The sequence below is a fragment of the Procambarus clarkii genome, chromosome 32, assembly GCF_040958095.1.
Source record: "Procambarus clarkii isolate CNS0578487 chromosome 32, FALCON_Pclarkii_2.0, whole genome shotgun sequence".
Lineage (NCBI taxonomy): Eukaryota > Metazoa > Arthropoda > Malacostraca > Decapoda > Cambaridae > Procambarus > Procambarus clarkii.
Window position 1 is genome coordinate 18,506,326 of NC_091181.1, and position 23,956 is coordinate 18,530,281.

Here is a 23,956-nt window from a genome sequence, read left to right on the forward strand (position 1 = left end):
TTCTCTAGTAAGCCCTACCTTAAGTCAGGAAATTCTTTCTCCTTATTCCTTGGCGGCACGGCCTCTGGCTTGGGGATCTTTTCTTCTCCAAATTCATATCAGGCTTTCCCAGTCTCTATGTAATTTTCTGCCGCCCAATTATTTTCCAGCTAGGGTTTACCATTATGTTATGTTGTTCACTTATGGTGTCCTGACTGTTATACTTAGAGTTAGATTTGTTACATTCGCCTCACTGCTAATTCTAGACAATAGGCCATTAAGTTCCTCTAGAGTTTGTTACTAGGCTATAAGATTACTTTTATTTTACTACGGGTGTACAATTTAAGTTGTTTCGTGTACTTTGAGTTAGCCACGGCTATGTTATACATTTGTTAAGACCTACTTAGAAGCCTGTTTTACTTCAGAAGAATTTATCCTGTACTAATAAATTACGCCCCCATACTGTTGGTGTCTTCCTTCCCCTGATCAGAGAGTAATTGTGACGGTACAGTGAAGTAGAGTGACAGCACAACACCACAGTAGTGATGGTACAGTGAACTAGAGTGTCAGCAATACACCAAAGTAGTGATGGTGGTGGTACAGTGAACTAGAGTGGCAGCACAACACCACAGTAGTGATGGTGATGGTACAGTGAACTAGAGTGGCATCACAACACCACAGTAGTGATGGTGATGGAACAGAGAACTAGAGTGGCAGTACAACACCACAGTAGTGATGGTGGCGGTACAGTGAATTAGAGTGGCAACACAAGAGTAGTGATGGTGGTGGTACAGTGAACTAGAGTGACAGCACAAAACCACAGTAGTGAGGGTGACAGTGATGGAACAGTGAACTAGAGTGGCAGTACAACACCACAGTAGTGATGGTGATAGTGATGGTACAGTGAACTATAGTGGTAGCACAACACCACGGTAGTGATGGTGGTGGTACAGTGAACTAGAGTGGCAGCACAACACCACAGTAGTGATGGTGATGGTACAGTGAACTAGAGTGGCAGCACACCACCACAGTAGTGATGGAGGTGGTACAGTGAACTAGAGGGGCAGCACAATACCACATTAATGATGGTGGTGGTACAGTGAACTAAAGTGGCAGCACAACACCACAGTAGTGATGATGGTGGTGGTGGTACAGTGAACTAGAGTGGCAGCACAACACCACAGTAGTGATGGTGATGGTGCAGTGAACTAGAGTGGCAGCACAACACCACAGTAGTGATGGAGGTGGTACAGTGAACTAGAGTGGCAGCACAACACCACAGTAGTGATGGTGGTGGTACAGTGAACTAAAGTGGCAGCACAACACCACAGTAGTGATGGAGGTGGTACAGTGAACTAGAGTGGCAGCACAACACCACAGTAGTGATGGTGGTGGTACAGTGAACTAAGTGGCAGCACAACACCACAGTAGTGATGGTGAAGGAGGTACAGTGAACTATAGTGGCAACACAACAGTAGTGATAGTGATGGTTTAGTGAACTAGAGTGGGAGCACAACACCACAGTAGTGATGGTGGTGGTACAGTGAACTAGAGTGGCAGCACAACACCACAGTAGTGATGTTGGTACAGTGGTTACCTTGTGGTGCTTCTGGGGCTTAGCGTCCCCGTGGCCCGGTCGTCGACCAGGCCTCCTGGTTGCTGGACTGATCAACCAGGCTGTTAGATGAGGCTGCTCGCAGCCTGACGTATGAGTCACAGCCTGGTTGGTCAGGTATCCTTTGGAGGTGTTTATCCAGTTCTCTCGAACACTGTGAGGGGTCGGCCAGTTATGCCCCTTATGTGTAGTGGAAGCGTGTTGAATAGTCTCTGGCCTCTGATGTTGATAGAGTTCTCTCTCAGAGTACCTGTTGCACCTCTGCTTTTCAACGAGGGTATTCTGCACATCCTGCCATGTCTTCTGGTCTCATGTGATGTTATTTCTGTGTTCAGGTTTGGGTCCAGCCCCTCAATTATTTTCCACGTGTAAATTATTATGTATCTCTCCCGCCTGCGCTCAAGGGAGTACAGATTTAGGCTCTTTAGTCGGTCCCAATAAATTAGATGTTTTACGAGTGGATTCTAGCAGTAAAGGATCTCTGCACGCTTTCCAGGTCAGCAATTTCTCTAGCTTGGAAAAGGGCTGTCATTGTGCAGCAGTACTCCACTCTAGAGAGCACAAGCGTTTTGAAAAGTATCATCATCGGTATAGCATCTCTAGTGTGAAATGTTCTTGTTATCCAACCTGTCATTTTTCTTGCAGTTGTGACGGCTACTTTATTGTATTCTTTAAAGGTAAGGTCTTCTGACAAGAGTACACCCAGATCCTTTACATTGCCTTTTCGTTCTATGTTATGATTTGCCTGAGTTTTGTACGTGGTTTCCGTTTTTATATTTTCAATTTTTCCGTAGCGCATGAGCTGGAACTTATCTTCGTTAAACACCATATTATTTTCTGTAGCCCATAGAAAGACCTGATCTACATCTGATTGGAGGTTTGCCGTGTCCTCTATGTTGCCAACTCTCAAGAAAATCCTAGTGTCATCTGCAAAGGATGATACAGTGCTATAGGTTGTGTTCTTGTCTATGTCCGATATGAGGACGAGAAAAAGTACTGGAGCAAGCACAGTACCCTGGGGGACTGAGCTCTTCACGGTTGATGGGCTGGATTTTATTTTGTTGACTATTACACATTGGGTTCTGTTAGTCAGGAAATTGTAGATCCATCTGCCTATTTTCCCGGTAATTCCTTTTGAACGCATTTTATGTGCAATAACACCATGATCACATTTATCAAAAGCTTTTCCGAAATCTGTGTAAATTACATCAGTGTTTTGTTTGTCTTCCATAGCATCTAATGCCATATCATTGTGGTCCAGCAACTGCGACAGGCAAGAGTGCCCTGTTCTGAAACCATCTTGTTCGGGGTTATGGAGATGCTGTGATTCCATGTATTTTGCGATCTTACTTCTTAGCACTCTCTCAAAAATTTTTATGATGTGCGATGTTAGTGCTATAGGTCGGTAATTTTTTGCCTCTGCCTTATTTCCTTCTTTATGGAGTGGTGCTATCTCTGCTGTTTTTAGTACGTCAGGGATAACGCCAGTATCTAGGCTTTTTCTCCACAGAATGTGAAAGGCCTGTGATAGTGGTTTTTTGCAGTTCTTGATGAATATGGAGTTCCAAGAATCCGGGCCTGGTGCAGAGTGCATAGGCATACTGTTTATGGCTTCTTCAAAATCCAGTGGGGATAGGGCGACGTCTGATATATGATTTGATGTTGGAATCATATCCATGAAAAATTCATTTGGGTTATCAATCTTTAGTGCGTTTCGTGTCTCGCTGAAAACAGAGTCATACTGCTTCCTCAGTAACTCGCTCATTTCTTTGTCGTCATCGGTGAAAGTTCCATCTCCCTTTCGCAGGGAACCCGATACTAGATGTGGTTTTTGATCTTGATTTTGCATAGGAGAAAAAATATTTCGGATTTCTCTCTATTTCACTGATGGCCTTTTGCTCTCTCTGCCTCTCCTGGGTTTTGTATGATTCTTGTAGCTTGAGTTCAATTGTTTCTATTTCTCTACCTAACCTTCTTCGCCGTTCTTGAGATAGGGTGTGACTCTCAAGTTGTTCTGCGATTCGTTTTCTTCGCCTATAGAGGGAACAACGTTCCCGTTCCAATGTGCATCTCTTTCTCATTTTTCTTAGGGATATGAGGTTTAAACATATTTCTAGTGCTACTGAGCTTATTTTTTCCAGGCACTGGTTCAAGTTTGCATTTTCTAGCTGTTCTTCCCAGTTTATTTCTGTGAAGTCCTGGTTTATTTGCTCCCAGTTTATCTGTTTATTATTGAAGTTGAATTTGCTGAAATCTCCTCCACCGGAAATCTGGACTGGTTTTGAAGGTCCATTCCCCATGGTTGTCAGAACTTCAATTAAGTTGTGATCTGAGTAACAGGTATTTGTAATCATTATGTTCCCGATCAATTCATCATTATTAATGAAAATGAGGTCCAGCGTGTTCTCCTTCCTAGTTGGTTCTACTATTTGCTGGTTTAAGGCAAACCTGTCGCACATCCGTAGCAAGTCATTTGCATGTGACTGTTCATTTAGGCTACTTCCTGGTATTCTTTCTGATATTACTGTATTAGCCAGGTGCTTCCATTTCAGATGCCGTAGGTTGAAGTCCCCAAGCAGGATGATGTTCGGAGCTGGATTTGTGAGGTTTTCCAAGCAGTGTTCTATTTTCATTAGTTGGTCTTTAAACTGCTGAGGGTTTGCCTCCGGTGACTTATATACAAGGACAACAACTACATTTAGAATCTCTATTTTGACTATCAGCACTTCCACCATATCATTTGAGGTGTTTAGCAGCTCAGTACAGATGAGTGTGTCTTTGATGTAGAGGCTGACCCCACCCTGAAGCCAGTGTTTCCTATCACATCTGAAAAGACTGTACTCTGTGATCCATATTTCACCATCAAGGTAGTCCTTTGTGCGAGTTTCCGTTAGGGCTGCAAACACTGCATTTGCCTCATGAAGGAGACCATTTATAAAGTGAACTTTGTTAGATTTTCGTGTTTTTATACCCTGGATGTTGACAAATATAAGTGATGTTATCGTGTTAGAAGAAGTGCTGGATGCTTTACTTGGTGTTAGTATCTGGGGCTCTGGTAAGGAGGCCACTGTGTTTGCGTCCTCTCTAGCATTTGACCGAGTTGGTGGTAGAGTCTGGTCATTTTTAGCCATTCTTCTCCTCCTCCTCTTGCTAAAAAATTATCCCGGTCGATGGAGTAGTGGTTGTTTACATAGTGGTAGTCTGTCGGTTTTATTTGCCTGGTACCTCTTATATGAAAAGCTGGACATTCAGCATTGAAGCACTCTTTCCTGTCCAAAGAGTTCTTGCAAATTTCTGGGTGAAAGAATTCACAGCTTTTGGTACATTTACCTGTATTGAGGAGGTTTCTGCACTTTCTAGGGTGATCGTATTTACATGTTCCATTTGTTCTTCCCGATTCCCCATGCTTACAGGTAGCCCATTTGTAATACCAACAGATTTTGGGTCCTTGTTTTGTTTGTTTTCCTTTGCCAGGGACCGCACTCTGCTGTGGTGTCCCTGACACTGTGCTCTGCTCCGGGGCCTGTGACACCGCGCTCTGCTCCGGCGCCGTTGACACCGCGCTCTGCTCAGGGGTCCCCGACTCCGCACTCTGCTGAGGGGTCCCCGACTCCCCGCTCTGCTCGGGCGTCCCCGACTCCCCGCTCTGCTCGGGCATCCCGACTCCCCGCTCTGCTCTGCTCAGGCATCCCCGTCTCCCCGCTATGCTTAGGCGCCGCTGCCACCGAGCTCTGTGCCACATCTGGTTGTACCTTGGTGTCTTGTACAGTTTGTTTGAAGACATTAGAAATTGCTATGCAGGCATTAATTAGTAATTCACTGTTTTCGGCGGGAGTTTTATCCAGGATTTCCATCATCTTCAAAAAAGTTACATCGTCCTTTTTGCAGAGCCAGTACACAGAGTGGTCACTGGGACTATTTCTCCTTGAATTGTTAGTCATGTTGGCACATTTTTTGTGTGTGGCTGCTGAACAGAGTTGGCATTGAAAGCTCTGTTGGTAATCTACCTTCGTGTTGCATTCTATGCACGTTTTTATCAAAGCCATTTTGTTGAACACTTCTGTTCAGTGGTGATGGTCTTACAAGGTCTTACAAGGTGGGGTGTTGACTGGTGGGGTGTTGACCGGTGGGGTGTTGACCGTGGGTGTTTACCAACTTGAGATAGGCCTGGAGGAGGCTGTATGGACGGCCAGTGTTGCTACCACGTGTCGCACTCTTAATTTGTTTTGTTCACTTGTTAGATTACATTACTTGCATTTAGAGTGAACTAGAGTGGCAGCACAACACCACAGTAGTGATGGTGGTGGTACAGTGATCTAGAGTGGGAGCACAACACCACAGTAGTGATGGTACAGTGAGCTAGAGTGGCAGCACAACACCACAGTAGTGATGGTGATGGTACAGTGAACTAGAGTGGCAGCACAACACCACAGTAGTGATGGTGGTGGTACAGTGAACTAGAGTGGCAGCACAACACCACAATAGTGATGGTGGCAGTACAGTGAACTAGAGTGGCAGCACAACACCACAGTAGTGATGGTGGTGGTACATTGATCTAGAGTGGCAGCACAACACCACAGTAGTGATGGTGATGGTACAGTGAACTAGAGTGGCAGCACAACACCACAGTAGTGATGGTGGTGGTACAGTGAACTAGAGTGGCAGCACAACACCACAGTAGTGATAGTGGTGGTACAGTGAACTAGAGTGGCAGCACAACACCACAATAGTGATGGTGATAGTGATGGTACAGTGAACTAGAGTGGCAGCACAACACCACAGTAGTGATGGTGGTGGTACAGTGAACTAGAGTGGCAGCACAACACCACAGTAGTGATAGTGATGGTACAGTGAACTAGAGTGGCAGCACAACACCACAGTCCACCACAGTCACCTCCGTAATGTCACTGTGGTTGACTGCTGCCCTCACCACATCCAGGCCGCTCACCACATCACCGAAGACATATAACCACTGGCAACTATCCTGGCGGTCCCTGGTGGTGATGCCGAACTGGGCAGTCATGGTAGCCTCCCGCCAGGATCTCACAACTCCTGCCCGGCCTGACTCCCGGTACTGCCCCTGGAGGTCAGACAGCAGTGGGGCTCCTCCATGACCATCATTACTCTCATAGTCTCCACCCACCACCCGCTCCCCCGGCTGACCCTTGTCCCACACCCGCAACAGTTTTGTGTTGCGGTAGGTGTGGCCCCGCTGGCCCGTACACAACAACACAAACTGTCTGGCCAGCGGAGTGTCAGGGGTCAGCCGGATAGTGACCCGCCCTCTTGTTGACCCCGCCCACCCGAGGTCAAGGAACGCCAGGGTGCAGGAGGGGTCGAGCACGCCCACAACCTCACTCTCCTGCAGAAAATGAAATATGATAACTAATATGATTAAATTTTGTTATACAGTTATCAAAACTCAGTAAGTCAGTAGGACTAGTGGGTGTAATAAAGTAACCTGGAGGGTGTGGGCATGGGCGGGCGTGGGCTGATGCAGGAGTGGGTGAAGGTACAGCTGTCCGTCTTGTAGAGTTATCCTGGCGGAGCGGCGGCCATCTTGGTCTTCCTGGACAGCCAACACTCGGCCAGCCTCTACCAGCCTCTTGACGGGCTCCCTCATCCTGCGGAGGTCCTCAACCTATGGACAGTGTCAGCCCCATTATCACCTGTGGACAGTCAGCCCCATTATCACCTGTAGTCAGTGTCAGCCCCATTATCACCTGTGGTCAGTGTCAGCCCCATTATCACCTGTAGTCAGTGTCAGTCCCATTATCACCTGTGGTCAGTGTCGCCCCATTATCACCTGTGGTCAGTGTCACCCCATTATCACCTGTGGTCAGTGTCAGCCCCATTATCACCTGTGGTCAGTGTCAGCCCCATTATCACATGTGGACGGTGTCACCCCATTATCACCTGTGGACAGTGTCAGCCCCATTATCACCTGTGGACAGTGTCAGCCCCATTATCACCTATGGACAGTGTCAGCCCCATTATCACCTGTGGTCAGTGTCAGCCTCATTATCACCTGTGGTGAGTGTCAGCCCCATTATCACATGTGGTCATTGTCAGCCCCATTATCACCTGTGGTCAGTGTCAGCCCCATTATCACCTGTGGACAGTGATAATGGGTCACCCATTATCGCCTGTGGACAGTGTCAGCCTCATTATCACTTGGGGTGAATGTCAACCCCATTATCATCTGTGTATAGTATCAGACCTAATATCAACTGTGGACAGTGTCAGGCCCAATATTTCCTGTGGCCAGTGCCAGCCTAATTATCACTTGTGGACAGTGCCGGCCTCAATGTCACCTGTGAACAGTGTCAGACCCATTATCAAATGTGGCCAGTGTCAATCCCATATCACATGTGGAGAGTGACAGACCCATTATCACCTGTGGACAGTATCAGCCCTAATATGACATGGACAATATCAGCCCCATTATCACCCGTGGAGAGTATCAGCCCCATTACCACATGTGGCCAGTGTCAGTACCATTATCACATGTGAAGTAATTATCAAAAGAAGGCACGAAAGCGGGAAGGTTATGTAGCACCATCAAATGTGCGGGATAATCAGAGGGCGCTAAATATCACCTAGGATGCCAATACAAGAACAGAAACGCATAAGACGAACAAAATCAAAAGCATCCGAGTCACCAAGAATAATATCGAGGGACAAGCGACCGTGGGAGATGGTCGGAAAACAAGACACACGCTCGTCCTGGAAGTCAGGACATTTAACAAGGATATGGAAAACCGTAAGAGGGACAATGCAATTAGGACAATAAGGAGCATGGCGGCGCTCCATCAAGTGACCATCAGTTAAGCGAGTATGACCAATACGCAACCTCGCCAGAGCCGTTTCCGATCGCCGGTTACGGTGGTAGGAGGATGGCCACGAGGACTCCCAACTCTTAAGAGTACGCAGTTTATTACCAGTAACAGACGACCAATAAACCTGCCAACAGGTAAGGATGGAGCAATGGATAACCGGGTAAAAGTCGGAATAAGGAATACCTTTACGAGAGCTAGGACAAGAACGGACAGCTTCCCTGACGGCAGCATCCACATGCTCATTTAAAGACACCAATATGACTGGGAACCCAACAAAACTCAACCGACTTAAATTTACTGTGAACCAGAATCGGCCAATACTGGATCTCGACAACCACTGGATGAACCGGATTAAAGGACCCGAGAGCCATGAGGATACTACGAGAGTCAACAACTACAAAGGAAGTTTGACAACGAGAAAGCAGAAAACGAAGAGCATAGAGAATAGCATAAAGTTCCGCTGTGAAGATGCTAGTCTCCGGAGGTAAGCGACACATATGTGCAATCAGCAAAAACAATAGAGTAGCCAACACTGTCCGCAGTCTTAGACCCATCGGTGAAGACGGAAACGGAGCGGGAGTGAGAAGAAAAGTGCTCAAGGAAAAGGCGTTTTAGAACCGTAGGAGGGGTAAAAGCTTTAGTGATGCGGGTTAAGGATGTACAAAACTGTGGAAGGGGGACTCTCCATGGGGGCAAAGAAGGAACAACACGAGGGGAAATATTAGAAATACGAATGGAAAGAGAATCCTGTAAGCGAGATAACCGGACAGAAAGAGGGAGGTGGTGGAGAGGAACAGAAACCGCAAGAGGGGTAAAAGTTAAAGCTCGACAGAGGCGAGAGGAAGGATGTTGCAAGGACCGAGCCAAATAGCAAAGACAGTAGTGATCACGGCGGTCCTGGAGAGATAGGAAGCCAGTGTCAACATACAAGCTGAGGACGGGAGTCGAATGAAAGGCACCAGAACTGAGGTACAACCCAGTATGGTGCAAAGCATCAACACAGCGAAGAGTAGAAGGAGAAGCAGATGAGTAAGCAGGGCAACCATAATCGAGCTTAGACAGGACGAGAGAGGAATGTAAAGCGAGTAGAGTGCACCTGTCTACTCCCCTAGAAGTATGGGACAATACTCAAAGGAGGGTAAGGGCCTTAGAGCATTCAACACGGAGGTACAAGAAATGGGGTGACCTAGACAAAAAAAAATTCAAAAATCAACCCCAAAAGCTTAGCAGAATCCTTGTACACAATGGGGTACCTGCTTGATGGAGTTCTGGAAGTTCTACTCCCCAAGCCCGGCCTGAGGCCAGGCTCGACTTGTGAGAGTTTGGTCCACCAGGCTGTTGCTTGGAGCGGCCCGCAGGGCCACATACCCACCACAGCCCGGCTAATCCGGAACTTCTCTTAGAAAACAGTTCAGTTTTCTCTTGAAAATGTCCACGGTTGTTCCGGCAATATTTCTTATAGTCGCTGGGAGGACACTGAACAACCACGGACCTCTGATGTTTATACAGTGCTCTCTGATTGTGCCTATGGTACCTATGCTCTTCACTGGTACAATCTTGCATTTTCTTCCAAGTCGTTCACTCCAGTATGTTGTTATTTTACTGTGTAGATTTGGGACCTGGCCCTCCAGTATTTTCCATGTGTATATTATTTGGTATCTCTCTCATCTCCTTTCTAGAAAGTACAGTACATTTGGAGAGCTTTGAGACGATCCCAATAATTTAGGTGTTTTATCTTGTCTATGCGTGCTGTATATGTTCTCTGTATTCCCTCTATTTCAGCAATCTCTCCTGCTCTGAAGGGGGAAATGAGTACTGAGCAGTACTCAAGACGAGACAACACAAGTGACTTGAAGAGTACAACCATTGTGATGGGATCCCTGGATTTGAAAGTTCTCGTAATCCATCCGATCATTTTTCTGGCTGACGCGATATTTGCTTGGTTATGCTCCCTAAACGTTAGATCGTCGGACATCATTATTCCCAAATCCTTGACATGCTGTTTTTCTACTATGGGAAGATTCGATTGTGTTTTGTACCCTGTACAGTGGTACCTCGGAATGGGAGTGTTCCTGTATGCGAGTTTTTCGGAAGACGAGCAGGATTTACTCCAAAAATATGTCTCGGAAGGCGAGGGTTACCTCGGGACGCGAGTTTGTTGATACGTGTACAGGCCGACTGGCGCGTGGTGGCATGGCGATCGCGCCTCAGTTTACCAGTGTCTCGTGTCCAGTGACTATCCCACCTGAATTCTTCACAAGGATTTACAGTTTTTTATCGGTTTTTTGGCCATTTGAGCATAAAAGTTGTCATTATATATCTTGCCATGGGTCTCAAGAAAGCCATTGGTAAGGTTCAACCTAAGAAAATAGCTGTGAGTAGAGGCAGTAGAGGATGTCCCTTCTTGATTAAGAAAATGTGTGAAGTATGGGAAGAACTGCAAAGTTTTGTTGAAAAAACTCACCCAGATAAAGCTGTAGCAGGCCGTTGCATTGACCTTTTAAATGATAATGTGATGTCTTACTACAGACAAGTGTTAAAATGTAGGGAAAAACAAGTGTCATTAGACAAATTCTTAGTAAAACAAGCAAGTCCTAGTGGTATGCAGGCAAAATGTGCCAGTGTGTGCATACCAGTGAAGTCCTCACTGCCTGATGTGATAATGGAAGGGGACTCCCCTTCCAAACAGTAACTCCTCTCTTCCTCCCACCTCCTCACCATCTTCCATACGCCTACAGCAATCAACAGCAAGGTAAGTAATAACTTAAACATAGTTTTGTAGGTTTATTTAGATGAATTAGGTATAAAAATTTAGTTTGATGTGGGGTTTTTGGGGTAGTCAGGAATGGATTAATTCATTTCCCTTTATTTCTTATGGGGAAATTAGCTTCGGAATGCGAGTTTTCAGAATACGAGGCGTCTCCAGGAACCAATTAAACTCTTAAACTGAGGTATGCCTGTATTATGTTTCAGATCCTCATTTTTGCCGTACCTGAGTACCTGAAATTTATCACTGTTAAACATCATGTTATTTTCTGCTGCCCAATCGAAAACTTTGTTGACATCTGCTTGTAGTTTTTCAATGTCTTCAGCATGCTGAAGACATGCAATGTCTTCAGCATGCATGCTGATTTTTCAATTAATTTTATTGCTGATTCAGCATGACAAATTTTCATGATTTTTGTGTCATTTGCAAAGGACGACACGAAGCTGTGAAGTGTATTTTTGTCTATATCAGATATGAGAATAAGGAACAGTAGCGGTGCAAGGACAGTACCTTGAGGTACAGAGCTTTTAACATCGCTTGGAATCGATTTTATCTGATTGACTGTTACTCTTTGTGTTCTGTTCGACAGGAAATTCAGTATCCAGCGTCCTACTTTTCCAGTTATTCCCATTGACCTCATTTTGTGAGCTATCACCCCATGGTCACATTTGTCAAACGCCTTTGCAAAGTCTGTGTATACAACATCTGCATTTTGCTTTTCTTCTAGGGCTTCTGTGATTTTGTCATAGTGGTTGAGTAACTGTGACAGACAGGATCTTCCCGCTCTAAATCCATGTTGTTCTGGATTGTGCAATTCATTGTTTTCCATAAAACTAGAAATTTGATTCCTAATCATTCTTTCAAAGACTTTTATTATGTGTGATGTTAGTGCAACGGGCCTATAATTTTTTGCCAAGGCTTTACTCCCCCCCCCCCCCTTGGGCAACGGAGCTATATCTGCAGATATACCAGCTATACCAGTGCTGCTGGTATCTCCCCTGTATCCAGGCTCTTTCTCCATATTACGCTGAGTGCTCTCGCTACTGGTACTTTACATTTCTTTATGAATATTGAATTCCATGAGTCAGGCCCAGGAGCTGAGTGCATAGGCATATTGTCAATTTCTCTTTCAAAGTCTTCCGAGTTTGTGGTAATATCCGTTGTATTATCTGCAGCTTGAATGTCATTCATAAAGAATGACATTCAAGGGGTGACCGTAAAGAGACAAAGAAGGACGAAGAACGACATGCTTCCGAGTAAGTCATAGCAAAAGTCTTAGATGTAGAGAACCTGAAGCAATGATCGGTGGCCCAAGACGACACGGTGTCAATCGCAAGTTGAAGCTGGCGTTGAATGGGAGGCGAATAATCACCCTGACAGCAAAGGGTAAGATCGTCAACATAAAGAGCAGAGAAGTCGCTGGAAGGAAGAGAGGAAAGAAGACCATTGAGGGCAACCAGAAAAAAGAGTAGTGCTCAGAACACTACCCTGGGGCACACCTTCGTACTGCTGAAAAGAGGCAGAGAGCAGTACCAAGCCTCACCCGAAAGGAACGACGAGAGAGGAAGCTGCAGAGAAAGAGAGGGAGATTTCCACGAAGGCCAAAAGAATGAAGCTGGGATAGAATATGATTACGCCAAGTGGTGTCATAAGCCTTTTCCAGGTCAAAAAGGACGGCAACAACGGAGGTCTTCGCAGCAAAATCAGTACGAATATAGACCTCCAAGTTCACCAGGACATTTGTTGTGCTGCGGCACTTGCGGAAACCAAATTGAGAAGGGGAGAGGTGGTGATGGTGTTCTAAGAAAAACATCAGATGAATGTTAACCATACGTTCAAAGAGTTTGCAGACACAACTTGTGAAGGCAATAGGGTGAAAGTCCTTAGGGGATGCTGCCAGAAACCCTGGTTTGCGAACAGGGATTACAAGGGCATCGAGCCAGTCTTCAGGGACTGACGACGAATCCCAGATCCGATTATACAGACTCAGAAAATACTGAGACGTGCATGGAGGGAGATGGCAAAGCATCTCATAATGAATGCCATCAGAGCCCGCCGCTGTAGAACCGCAGAGGGCCAGGGCAGACCGAATTCAGAGAGAAGGGATCGTTATAGGGAAGGCAAAGATGAGTATAGAAATCCAAAGGACAGGATTCATGGATAGGTTTGCGAAGAAGGAAAAATTGCGGAAGATGAAAACCAGAACTAACAGAAGAAAAGTGGGAACCCAGTTCGATAGCGACCTGCAACGTGTCTGCCACAAGAGTACCATGGAGGTGAAGGACCAGTGAGACATCGGGAACGAACTTACCCGCTATCTTGCGGATACGCTTTCAGATCTTCGGCAGAGGAGTTTCGGACATAATGGTCGAGTCATAAGACCCCCCAACAATCATGTTTAGCCGTACAGATGGCCCTACGGGCCCCTGCACTCGCCTTCCGAAATAAAAGAAAAGAACTGGCCGTCTGCCGGCGGTGGTGTCTCTTCCAGGCTGCACGCTTACAGCGGACAGCTCGAACACAGTCTGTATTCCACCAGGGAACGCACTTCCGTGGGCCCCAAGAGGAAGAACGAGGAATAGAGCGGAGGGCAGCGTCAAAGACGGTGTCATGAAAGAGGAGGAGAGAGTAAGGGACAGGCAGAAGGGAGAGATCAGAGAGAGCAGCACTGAGGGTAAATAGGTTCCAGTCTGCCTTAGCAAACTGCCACCTAGGGAATGAGAGGGGAGGGTGAAAAGAGAAAAAGGTAACAAGGATGGGGAAATGGTCACTGCCATGGAGGTCATCAAAAACCTGCCACATGAAATCTAAGTAAAGAGAAGACGAACAACGAGAAAGATCACGACAGGAAAGGGTGCGAGTTTGAGAGTCCAAATGAGTGGGCTCACCAGAATTCATAAGAGACAGGGAAGAAGAGAGGATGAACGGTTCAAGAAGGCAACCCCAGGTGTTCATCAGAACATCACCTCAAAGGGAATGAATTGAAATCACCCAGCGGGAGCACAGGCTCCAGCAAGGATTCCAGGAGGTGTTTCAGATCGGGAAGAGAAAGCGGGACACTCGGGGGGGGGGGGAGAAAAATGGAACAAACGGTGTACCATTTCCTCACAAAGATACGAGCAGCAGAACAATGGAGAGGCAAAGGAATAAGTAAGGGGATAAAGGGAACATCAGAGCGAATCAAGAGAGCAGAAGAGTTAGAAGCCCCAGCAACAGCTGGGGTGGGGGGAGAGAAAGGAATAGCCACGAAAGCGACCAGGACGAGCACCAAGCATCGGCTCCTGGAGGCAGACACAAAGGGACGAAAACCGTGAAATCAGAAACTGTAGTTCAAGGAAATTGGCGAAATAATCACGAACGTTTCATTGAAGAATAGAAATAGACGAGAAGAGTAAGGACAGCAAGAGAGAACAACAAAGAAACAAAGGTGAAAAGGGAACACAGCACGTTAAAAAAGCGCAGGATCAGGGTCAGGGTCAGCGAAGTCAGGGTTAGGGGGCATGGGTAAACTGAGTAAAGGAGGAGGGAAGGTAGCAAGAGGACCGACCATGGAAAGACGAGTAGGGTCCAGAGGAAGAGGGGGGGGGGGGGGATAACCAAGGGTCAAGGACAGCAGCAGGAAGGGCAGAAACCAGGGGATGCACCTCAGTAAGGGGCACCAACCGAGAGGGAAACGGGGGCTAAAGAGACCTCCATAGCAGGAACAGGGGGCGTAACCAGCAAAACGGGAGGGGACGGAGCGAGAGTCAGAAGTAGGGGCGAGGAAGAAAGTGAAGCCTTTTTACCTGCTGGGGAGGAGGAAGGAGAGGAGCCAGGCTTCTGACTCAAAAAGACAGGTGTCCCAGCAACTACGTACTGGGCAACGGATTCCAGCGTCTCAACAGGAGAAGCTGAATGAGAGCATACACGACGGCCTTTGAGAGAGCGATGGACATCAGCCCGTACTGACAGGCGGTGTGGAGAGCCAATAGATGGGAAGGAGGATCAGAGGGAGAGGAGGAAGAAGACACAGGAGACATGACAGACCGGGCAGAAAGAAGGGGAACGCCAGACAGAGGACCAGGAGGGGAATCCATCGGGACAGAACTCAAAGGAACTGAGGAGGGGGCGGTGGGGGGGTATCTGGGTCCAAGGCCCAGAAACGGTTTTGAGTCTGAGGAAAGTGGGAAGGACGAGGAGAGGAAGAGTGCAACACGCGAGCATAAGAGACGTTAGCATAAGGTGGGAGCCAGCGAACTTCGCGCCTCGCCTCAGGAAAAGATAAACACTCCCGGTGCTTCAAGTTGAGGACGGCTGCCTCAAGCTTGTAATGTATACACGCACGGGAGAAGATAGGGTGGGCCTCACCGCAATTGAGGCAGCGAGCCTGGGGAGAAGTGCACTCCGACTTAGAGTGACCTTCACCCCCACACAGAGGACAGAGAGAGACAGTCCCAGAGCAGCAGAGGGCACCATGCCCAAACCTCCAGCACTTATTACAGAGCCGAGGAGAGGGAATGTACTCCTGGACAGAGCACCTGGCACCAGCAAGAATGACAGAGGGCGGAAGGGTCCTACCATCAAAGGTAATCTTCACAACCCGAAGGGGCTGACAGCGACGACCACGAGGGGGACGAGTAAATGTGTCTAACCTGGAGGACAGAATGGCCTTGGGCGTCGAGGATGTGCCGAATATCATCGTGGCAGTCCTGCAGATTCCGAACACTGGTTGCAACATGGGGCGGGAGGAGAACAGTGCCAATACTGGCATTCAACCGAGCATTCTTTGAGACCCTGAACAGGGGTCTTGCCAAGGCAGGATAAGGCAGCCAAGCAGAAAGCTGCATCCTGAGAAGGAGCAGCAATGACACGTGTACCGAGATGGGTGGGGTTGAGGGTAACAGAGGCATCTATGGAATCAACAAGATGCCTATAGAGGAAGAAATCGTCAGGAGGTGTAGAATCAAGAGGGAGGAGATCAAAGTACAATGGGGCCTCGACTTACGATGCTAATCCATTCCCAGAGATGGATTGTAAGTCAAAATATCGTAAGTCCAAGCGATTTTTCCCATAAGAAATAAAGGGATTTGAATTAATCCATTCCCCACCCTCCAAAATATTAACATACAAATACATTTTATACTGAATACAATGTTTTTCTCTAACTACAATACAGTACCAAAGTTTCTCTTACCTTTATGGAGGACTCTTGACGGTGTAGGGAAGATGGTGATGAGTTGGGAGGAGGAGAGTTGTTACTGTTTGGAAGGGGAGTCCCCTTCCATTATCACATCAGGCAGTGATGTTTTCTCTGGGGTACTCTCTCTATGTTTTGCCTGAATACCACTAGGACCTGGTTGTGGTTCAGTGCTTGTTTGTCTCACTACAAATTTGTCAAGAGACATTTGTTTTCCCTTCGTTTTAACATTTGTCTGTAATGATGCATCACTTTAGCATCTACAATGTCCTTTTTCTTAGCCAGTATGTTGGACATCGTTGACTGAGATTTATTGTACTGCCAAGCCAGTCCAACAACCCGCACACCATCTTCATAATTACGAATGATCTCTTGTTTCTGCATCATGGTCATCCTTACATGGGATCTCATATGTTGAGCCTTACCACTGATTTTCCTGGGGCTCATGGCATGATATATAATAATTACTTTAATGTTCAAAATGCAAAAAATCACCACAGGCGAAATTTCTTATAAGCGCGATCGTCACTAAGCGGGCAGCTGTATGTTATTGTTGTTATAGATTCAGCTACTCGGAACAGGTTCCAAGTAGCACAGGCTATGGTGAGCCCGTAACTTACCTGGCACAGGAGCGGGGCAAATAGCACGGGCTTTTGTGAGCCCGTAGTGGACTTACCTGGCACAGGAGCGGTGCATTTTGTACCTTCTGAAACTTGCCCATCCTACCTTTACCAAAACAAGAAATGACAGGTGCAGCACAATCAATAAGGGATCTTACAGTACTCAAGTATATTATTCGTAGCACAGGGACTCCCACTCCACGGGAGACATCTCCTGTCACGCAGGGTGCAGTCGCACCTCCACAGATCTACAGTATCATCTACTGATACTGGTTATGGCTCAAAAGGGCCACCACTTACGAGCTATTCATGCCCGTGCCACCTCTTGGGTGGCTTAATCTTCATCCATTGTGTGGGAGACATCTCCCGTCACACAGGGTGGGCAGCTGTAGTAAACTGAGGCAGATTGGCCACGTGACCGGGAACCACACTCTCGGTCGACCCGAACGTGTACCAACAAATATCGTAAGTCGACGACACCATCGGATGTCGAGTCGCATTTTTCTATGAAATTTACATCGTAACTCAAAATTATCGTAAGTAGGGATAAGTCGAGATGCCACTGTATTTGGCCCACGAAGCGGGACCAAACAAGGCCTGATACACATCAGTATGGGAAGGAATCGAGCGAGTGCAGCCGTGGCGAGGACGGTGTTGAGAACCCGCAGAGAGAGGGGTTAAAAGGTGCAGTAATCACAACGAGAGACTGAGCCGTGCCAGGGGACAAAGTGGTCACCACTGGGGGCTTGTAGCTCGATCCAACCACAGAGGAGGGAGGGGAGCCGAAGGGAGAAGTCAGGAGGGTCAAAGGAGAAGCAAGGTCGGGGCCCAACGCAGCGGGGGCTACAGAGCCCGGTCTTCCAATACAGTCAGACTCGAGGGCTTGGTTGCCCACCCCACGAGCCTGAGAAGGTACAAGAGGAACATTCAAAGACATAAATACGAAAAGAAACACTTTCATTCACGAATGTGCCCCCACACCCACCATGGAGCCACAATTAGAGGCAGGACACCCAACAAGAAGCTATCGCCGGTCATGCTGTGGCCCCCTAGGGGTGCGTCGTGAGTATACGCCCCACAAACGCCACCTTAAGAACCGCCAGTCCGTTGAGATCGGGTTCAGTGACGAAAGGGGGATTGACAAAATAGGTTCCCCTCGCTCGAGACGTTGGGTACTACAGTTCAACGGGTGAAAGAGTATGCCTCCTCAAGCACCCGGGCGTCAAACAAAAGAAGGTCAAAAGAATGATCAAAACAGGTACAAGGTCAGCAGAAAATGACAATAAGAAAAGAGAAGAGGGGAGGAGGGGGGAGAAAAACAAAACAAAAGGAAAAGGAAAAGGCGTCCAGCAAAATTTGTGAGGACAGCAGCAGGAGCACAAGGCTACAAAAGGACAGGGGACCGCCCAAAGGAGCATCACACTCCGGCAGCCGTCCACCAAGCCCCTCCACGGCAACAACGAGCTGGACAGGGAGGGGTATCACATGTGAAGTCTTAGCCCCATTATCACATGTGGCCAGTGTCAACCCCATTATCACCTGTGGACAGTGTCAGACCCATTATCACATGTGACCAGTGTCAGTCCCATTATCACATGTGGACAGTGACAGACCCATTATCACCTGTGGTGGGTATGTGGGCCTGCGGGCCACTCCAAGCAACAGCCTGGTGGACCAAACTCTCACAAGTCAAGCCTGGCCTCGGGCCGGGCTTGGGGAGTAGAAGAACTCCCAGAACCCCATCAACCAGGTATCAACCAGGTACCTGTGGACAGTATCAGCCCTAATATCACATATGGACAGTGTCAGCCCCATTATCACCTGCGAATAGAATCAGCCCATTATCACATGAGGACAGTGTCAACCCCATTATCACGAGGACAGTGTCAGATCCATTATCACCTGTTGACTGTGTCAAAACATATTATCACATTTGGACAGTATCAGGCCCATTATCACCTGTGGTCAGTGTCAGCCCAAATATCAACTGTGATCAGTGTTAGCCACATTATTGCCTGTCGTCAGTGTTGACCCCATTATCACCTGTGGACAATGTCAGCGCCGGTATCACCTGTATTCAAGTGTCAGCCCCATTATCACCTGTGGACAATGTCAGCGCCAGTATCACCTGTACTCAGTGTCAGCCCCTTTATCACCTGCGGACAATGTCAGACCCATTATCACCTGTGGTCATTGTCAGGATAATTATCACCTGTAATTCAGTGTCAGCCCCATTATCACCTGAATTCAGTGTCAGCCCCATTATCACCTGAATTCAGTGTCAGCCCCATTAACACCTGTGGTGAAAGCCCCATTATCACCTGTGGTCAGTGTCAGTCCCATTATCACCTGGGATCAGTGTTAGCCCCATTATAACCTGTTTACAGTGTCAGCCCCATTAACACCTATGGTGAATGTCAGTCCCATTATTACCTGTGGACACTGTCCGCCTCATTATCACCTGTGTACAGTATCTGCCCTAAAATCAAATGTGGACAGTGTCAGCCCCATTATCAATTGTGGTCAGTGTAAGCCCTATTATCATCTGTGGACAGTGTCAGCCCCATTGTCACCTGTGTTCAGTTTTAGCCCCATTATCACCTGTGAACAGTGTGAGCCCCTTTATCACCTGTATTCAAGTGTCAGACCCATTATCATCTGTTGTCAGTGTTATCCCTATTATCACCTTTGAACAGTGTCAGTGCCATTATCACCTGTAATCCAGTGTCAGCTCCATTATCATCTGTATTCATTGTTAGCCCCATTATCACCTAAGGAGAGTGTCAGCCCCATTATCACATGTATTCAGTGTCAGCAACATTAACACCTGCGGACAGTGTCAGCCCCATTATCACATGTATTCAGTGTCAGCAACATTAACACCTGTGGACAGTGTCAGCCCAGTTATCACCAGTGGAAAGTATCAAGCATATTTTTACCTATTGACAGTGTCAGCCCCATTATCACCTGTGGACAATATCAGCCCCATTCTCACGTGGTCAGTGTCAGGCCGATTATCACCTGTGAACGGCATCAGCACCATTAGCACATGTGGAAAGAGTTAGGCCCTTTATCACCTGTGGTCAGTGTTAGACCCATTATCACGTGTGAACAATGTCAGCTCCCCTTATCACCTGTGAACTGTATCAGCACCATTAACACATGTGGAAAGTGTTTTACCCATTATCACCTATGGACAGTATCAATCTTATTATCCCATGTGGTCAGTGTCAGCCCCATTATCACCTGTGGTCAGTGTCAGCCCTAATATCAGCTGTGGTCAGTCTCAGCCCCCATTATCACCTGTGGGCAGTGTCAGTCCCATTATCACCTGTGGTCAGTTTCAGCTACATTATCACCTGTGGTCAGTGTCGACCCCATTATCACCTGTGGAAGTGTCAGACCTATTATTACCTGTAGATAGTATCAGCCCAATTATCACATGTGGTCAATGTCAGCCCAAATATGACCTGTGGTCAGTGTCAGCCCCATTATTACCTGTGATTATTGTCGACCCCATTATCACCTGTAGACAGTGTCGGCCCCATTATCACCTATGGACATTATCAATGCCATTATCACCTGTGGACAGTGTTAGGCCCATCATCACTTGTGGTCAGCGTCACACCAATTATAGTAGGGATGATGCCTTATAAGGGATTTTTTTTTAAATCCGTCACATGGCATCAGGGTTTGCCGGTAAATTCTAGGCAAAAATCACTCATTTGTTCTTAAAGTTTTTTTATGGGGGAAATTTAAAAATATTTCAGAATTCAGCTTTTATAAAAAATATTTCAAAGTTCATATAACCATAGAAGCTTATTTAAGAATTTAAGACCGAAATTATTTAAAAAGTTTATTTTCAGACTAAGATCAAAAAGAGGTTAGGTGGAGGGGTGAAAATAATAACAATTATATCAAACATATTAACCATTTAACTGCGCAACACGCCTGCAGGCCCACGTCTGGGGTGTGCTATGCGCCTCCGGGTATTTGTATTTTTCACGTTCCATTCAAAACTCCCACAGCTACATGGGGTTCACATCAGCTTCCTCAGGACTCTTGTAAACAGACGCCATCTTTAAAAAAAATCGTGGTCCACATTCCCGGGTGTGAAAGCCTCAGCAGTGAGTGAGCAACCAAGGTCAGCGCACGCAGCATGAGCTCACAGCACTGCTGTTCAGCTTGTGACCACAGCATCGCCTAGTAATGTCAAAATATATACATAACTTGTATTATTTAGCCATGATAGTATTACAGAAGAGCCTGAGTGTGATAATGACTGTGTGTACAATGTTCAAATATTAGTTATTCAAAGCTGTTCACGATCTTCACAGCACTAGCCACAGCACCACAGCATTATTTCTTCCATCTAGGAATCTTCAAACAACTTCTTAGGTTCCTTTACATAATAAACTTGTGGTCAATTATGTATTTACAGGATTTAGTGACCAGTATTGTGATAACAGCAGGGCTGTGGTGATAATATGCACTGTGCGTAGTATTGTGGTGAGGGAGCTAGGGAGAGAATCAAGATAGCCTCACTGTGTGGCAGCCACTCTTGTTTTGCTCATCATACTAGCATTGTGGTTTGCTATGGTGGGTGAACAAATTTGTACATGGGTACAGACAATGTGTGTATATGGAATAGTAACTGCAACAGGAGTATGTTGACAGGAGATATTTTGGTGAGGGAGGTGATGTAATCGTAGCGTCGTCTGCTGGCTGTGTGATTTCTCATGCAGTGTATGGTGGCCACTGTAAGGTTTGGACACAATACCAGCTTACTTGCATAGTTCTGGTGAATAAAACATGTAGATAGGTATACATAACATGTGTAAATAGCGTAATACAAACAATAACAGTACGGTGGGAGGAGCAATGTTGGCGAGTAAAATGTTGGATGAGTGAGGGGTGTGGCAGCCCCCTCACAGAGAACTCACAAAGTTCTGAGTGTGTTGATGGTGAATGTATATAGTGTATAGTGTGTAAATAGACTGCATATATACATAAATTAGTATAATACAATGGAAATATATGCCGGATATGTGGACACGTGTCATGCACGTAACATAGTGTCTTCGGACAGTACGGATGTCTACTGCCACAATATAGTGTACGTGTTTATTATACATAGGATTGGGTTGTAAAGGCATATAAAATGTATTTGGAACTGTGCACAGAAAATTAAAAAAAATATATATTTGCGGCAACTCGTGCATCCTGCCCCGGGGGGGCGTATGCCACTGGCGACCAGGGAATGATGATGTCATGCACGAACTTACGGACCCCATAGTAGCTAAAGTACTTACAATTTCGACTTTGTTACTATACCCTTACTCAGGGAAGGGTTTTTGACACTTTAAAAACCGAAAAGAATTTTTTCCAGAAATTTTATTTCCTGTGCACTGGGGGGGGGGGGGTCATATTTGGAGGCCGTGCAGTTAAGGGGTTAAATATAACTTATGAACTTAAAGTAAAAAAAGGTACAAAGTGCTTAACCCTTAAACTGCGCATGGCGTATATATACGCCCTGAGTAACATGTCCCATGGTGCGCATGGCGTATATATACGCCATAGGGTGCCAGGCCTGATTCAAATGGCCCGCGGCTACACGGGGTTCACAGTAGCTTCCTCAGGGCTCTTGTAAACAGATGCCATTTTAAAAAAAAATCGTGGGCAATATTCTCAGGTGTGAGAGGCACAGTACTGTTGGAGCAACCAAGGCCGGCGCACGCATCATGAGCGAACAGTATTGATGTTCAGCTTGTGACCACAGCATCGCCGAAAAATGTCAAAATAAATATATAATTGTTTTTATTTAGCGATGACAATATTACAGATGACCAATGACTGATATAAATAACCAGGGTTGTGATAATAGCAGGATTGTTGTAATAATTAGCGATGTGGGAGGAGTGATGCTGAGAGACGGAGGGAGACAGCATCGTTTACTGACTGTGTGGCCACCTGTTATTGTTTGCATTCACCATACCAGTTCAGTGGTTCTCTATGGTGAACACAAATGTAGATACTTATCTATAATGTGTGTATTAGTGTAATAACAGCAAAAGGATTATGCTGGGAGGAGCCATATGGGTGACGGAGGTGACGTCGTCTGCATGATTTGTCTAGCTGTTTAGAGGGTGGCCACTATGCTCTTTGGGCGCACTACAAGCTTAGGTGTACAGTTACGGTGCATAAAACATGTAGATATTTATATATAATATGTGTATAAAGCGTAATAACACTGCAAAAGGTATTGTTGGGGGAGAAAGTTTAGTGCGTGTGACCTTGAAAGAGTGAGGGAGCCGCCAGCCGCCATCTGTGTATAGCGACGACTCTTAGTGCCTGAACTAACTATATCAGCTTAGCTGTACAGTTGTGGTGAACAAAATATACACATACTTATATATAACGTCTGTATATAGTGTAATAACACCACAACTGGTATTGTTGGGGGAGAAAGTTTAGTGCGTGTGTTGAGGGAGTGGCAGCGAGTGGCTGGCTGGTGTGTGGCGGTAACTCCTCGTTGCTCTTCGACTCTCAATACCAACTTAGTGGTTCGTTATGGTGACCAAAACATGCCAATACTTATATATAACCTGTGTATAGAGTGTAATAGTAGCTAAACTATTTGTTTATTGTTTTATAAACATAATAATTGAATCACTAATATGCACATCATACTTTTGAGTATAGCGATTATTAACCACTTTTATTATATAAATATATTACAATACACACTATTGAATAATATTACTGCAAAAAAACTAAGAAAAAATCAATCGGAGACATTGAAACAATTAGGTAATAATATCTTTGTGGCAACTCCTATCTGTCAACGCGGGTGACGCTGACCGGGTCTGACGACCGCTCTGTCAACGCCCACTTTTTGCCAGTCTTCCTCAGTCAATTGCGCCCAAAATATGTCACCTACGATTTTTTTTTATTTTTTCC

General features: G+C 46.2%; 1 protein-coding gene across 1 annotated transcript in view; it reads right to left on the reverse strand.

Annotated features, from left to right (window-relative positions):
- Positions 1 to 4,604: 4,604 nt before the first annotated feature.
- Positions 4,605 to 23,956, reverse strand: part of LOC123759293 (tripartite motif-containing protein 59) — a 127,914-nt gene continuing 108,562 nt past the window's right edge. Inside the window, exons 5-6 of the mRNA XM_069334985.1 lie at positions 7,056 to 7,235; positions 4,605 to 6,956 (exon numbers count right to left, since the gene is read on the reverse strand). Of these exons, the coding sequence (XP_069191086.1) occupies positions 6,450 to 6,956; positions 7,056 to 7,235 (687 nt within the window). The 3' untranslated portion in view covers positions 4,605 to 6,449. The remainder of the gene's footprint in view (positions 6,957 to 7,055; positions 7,236 to 23,956) is intronic.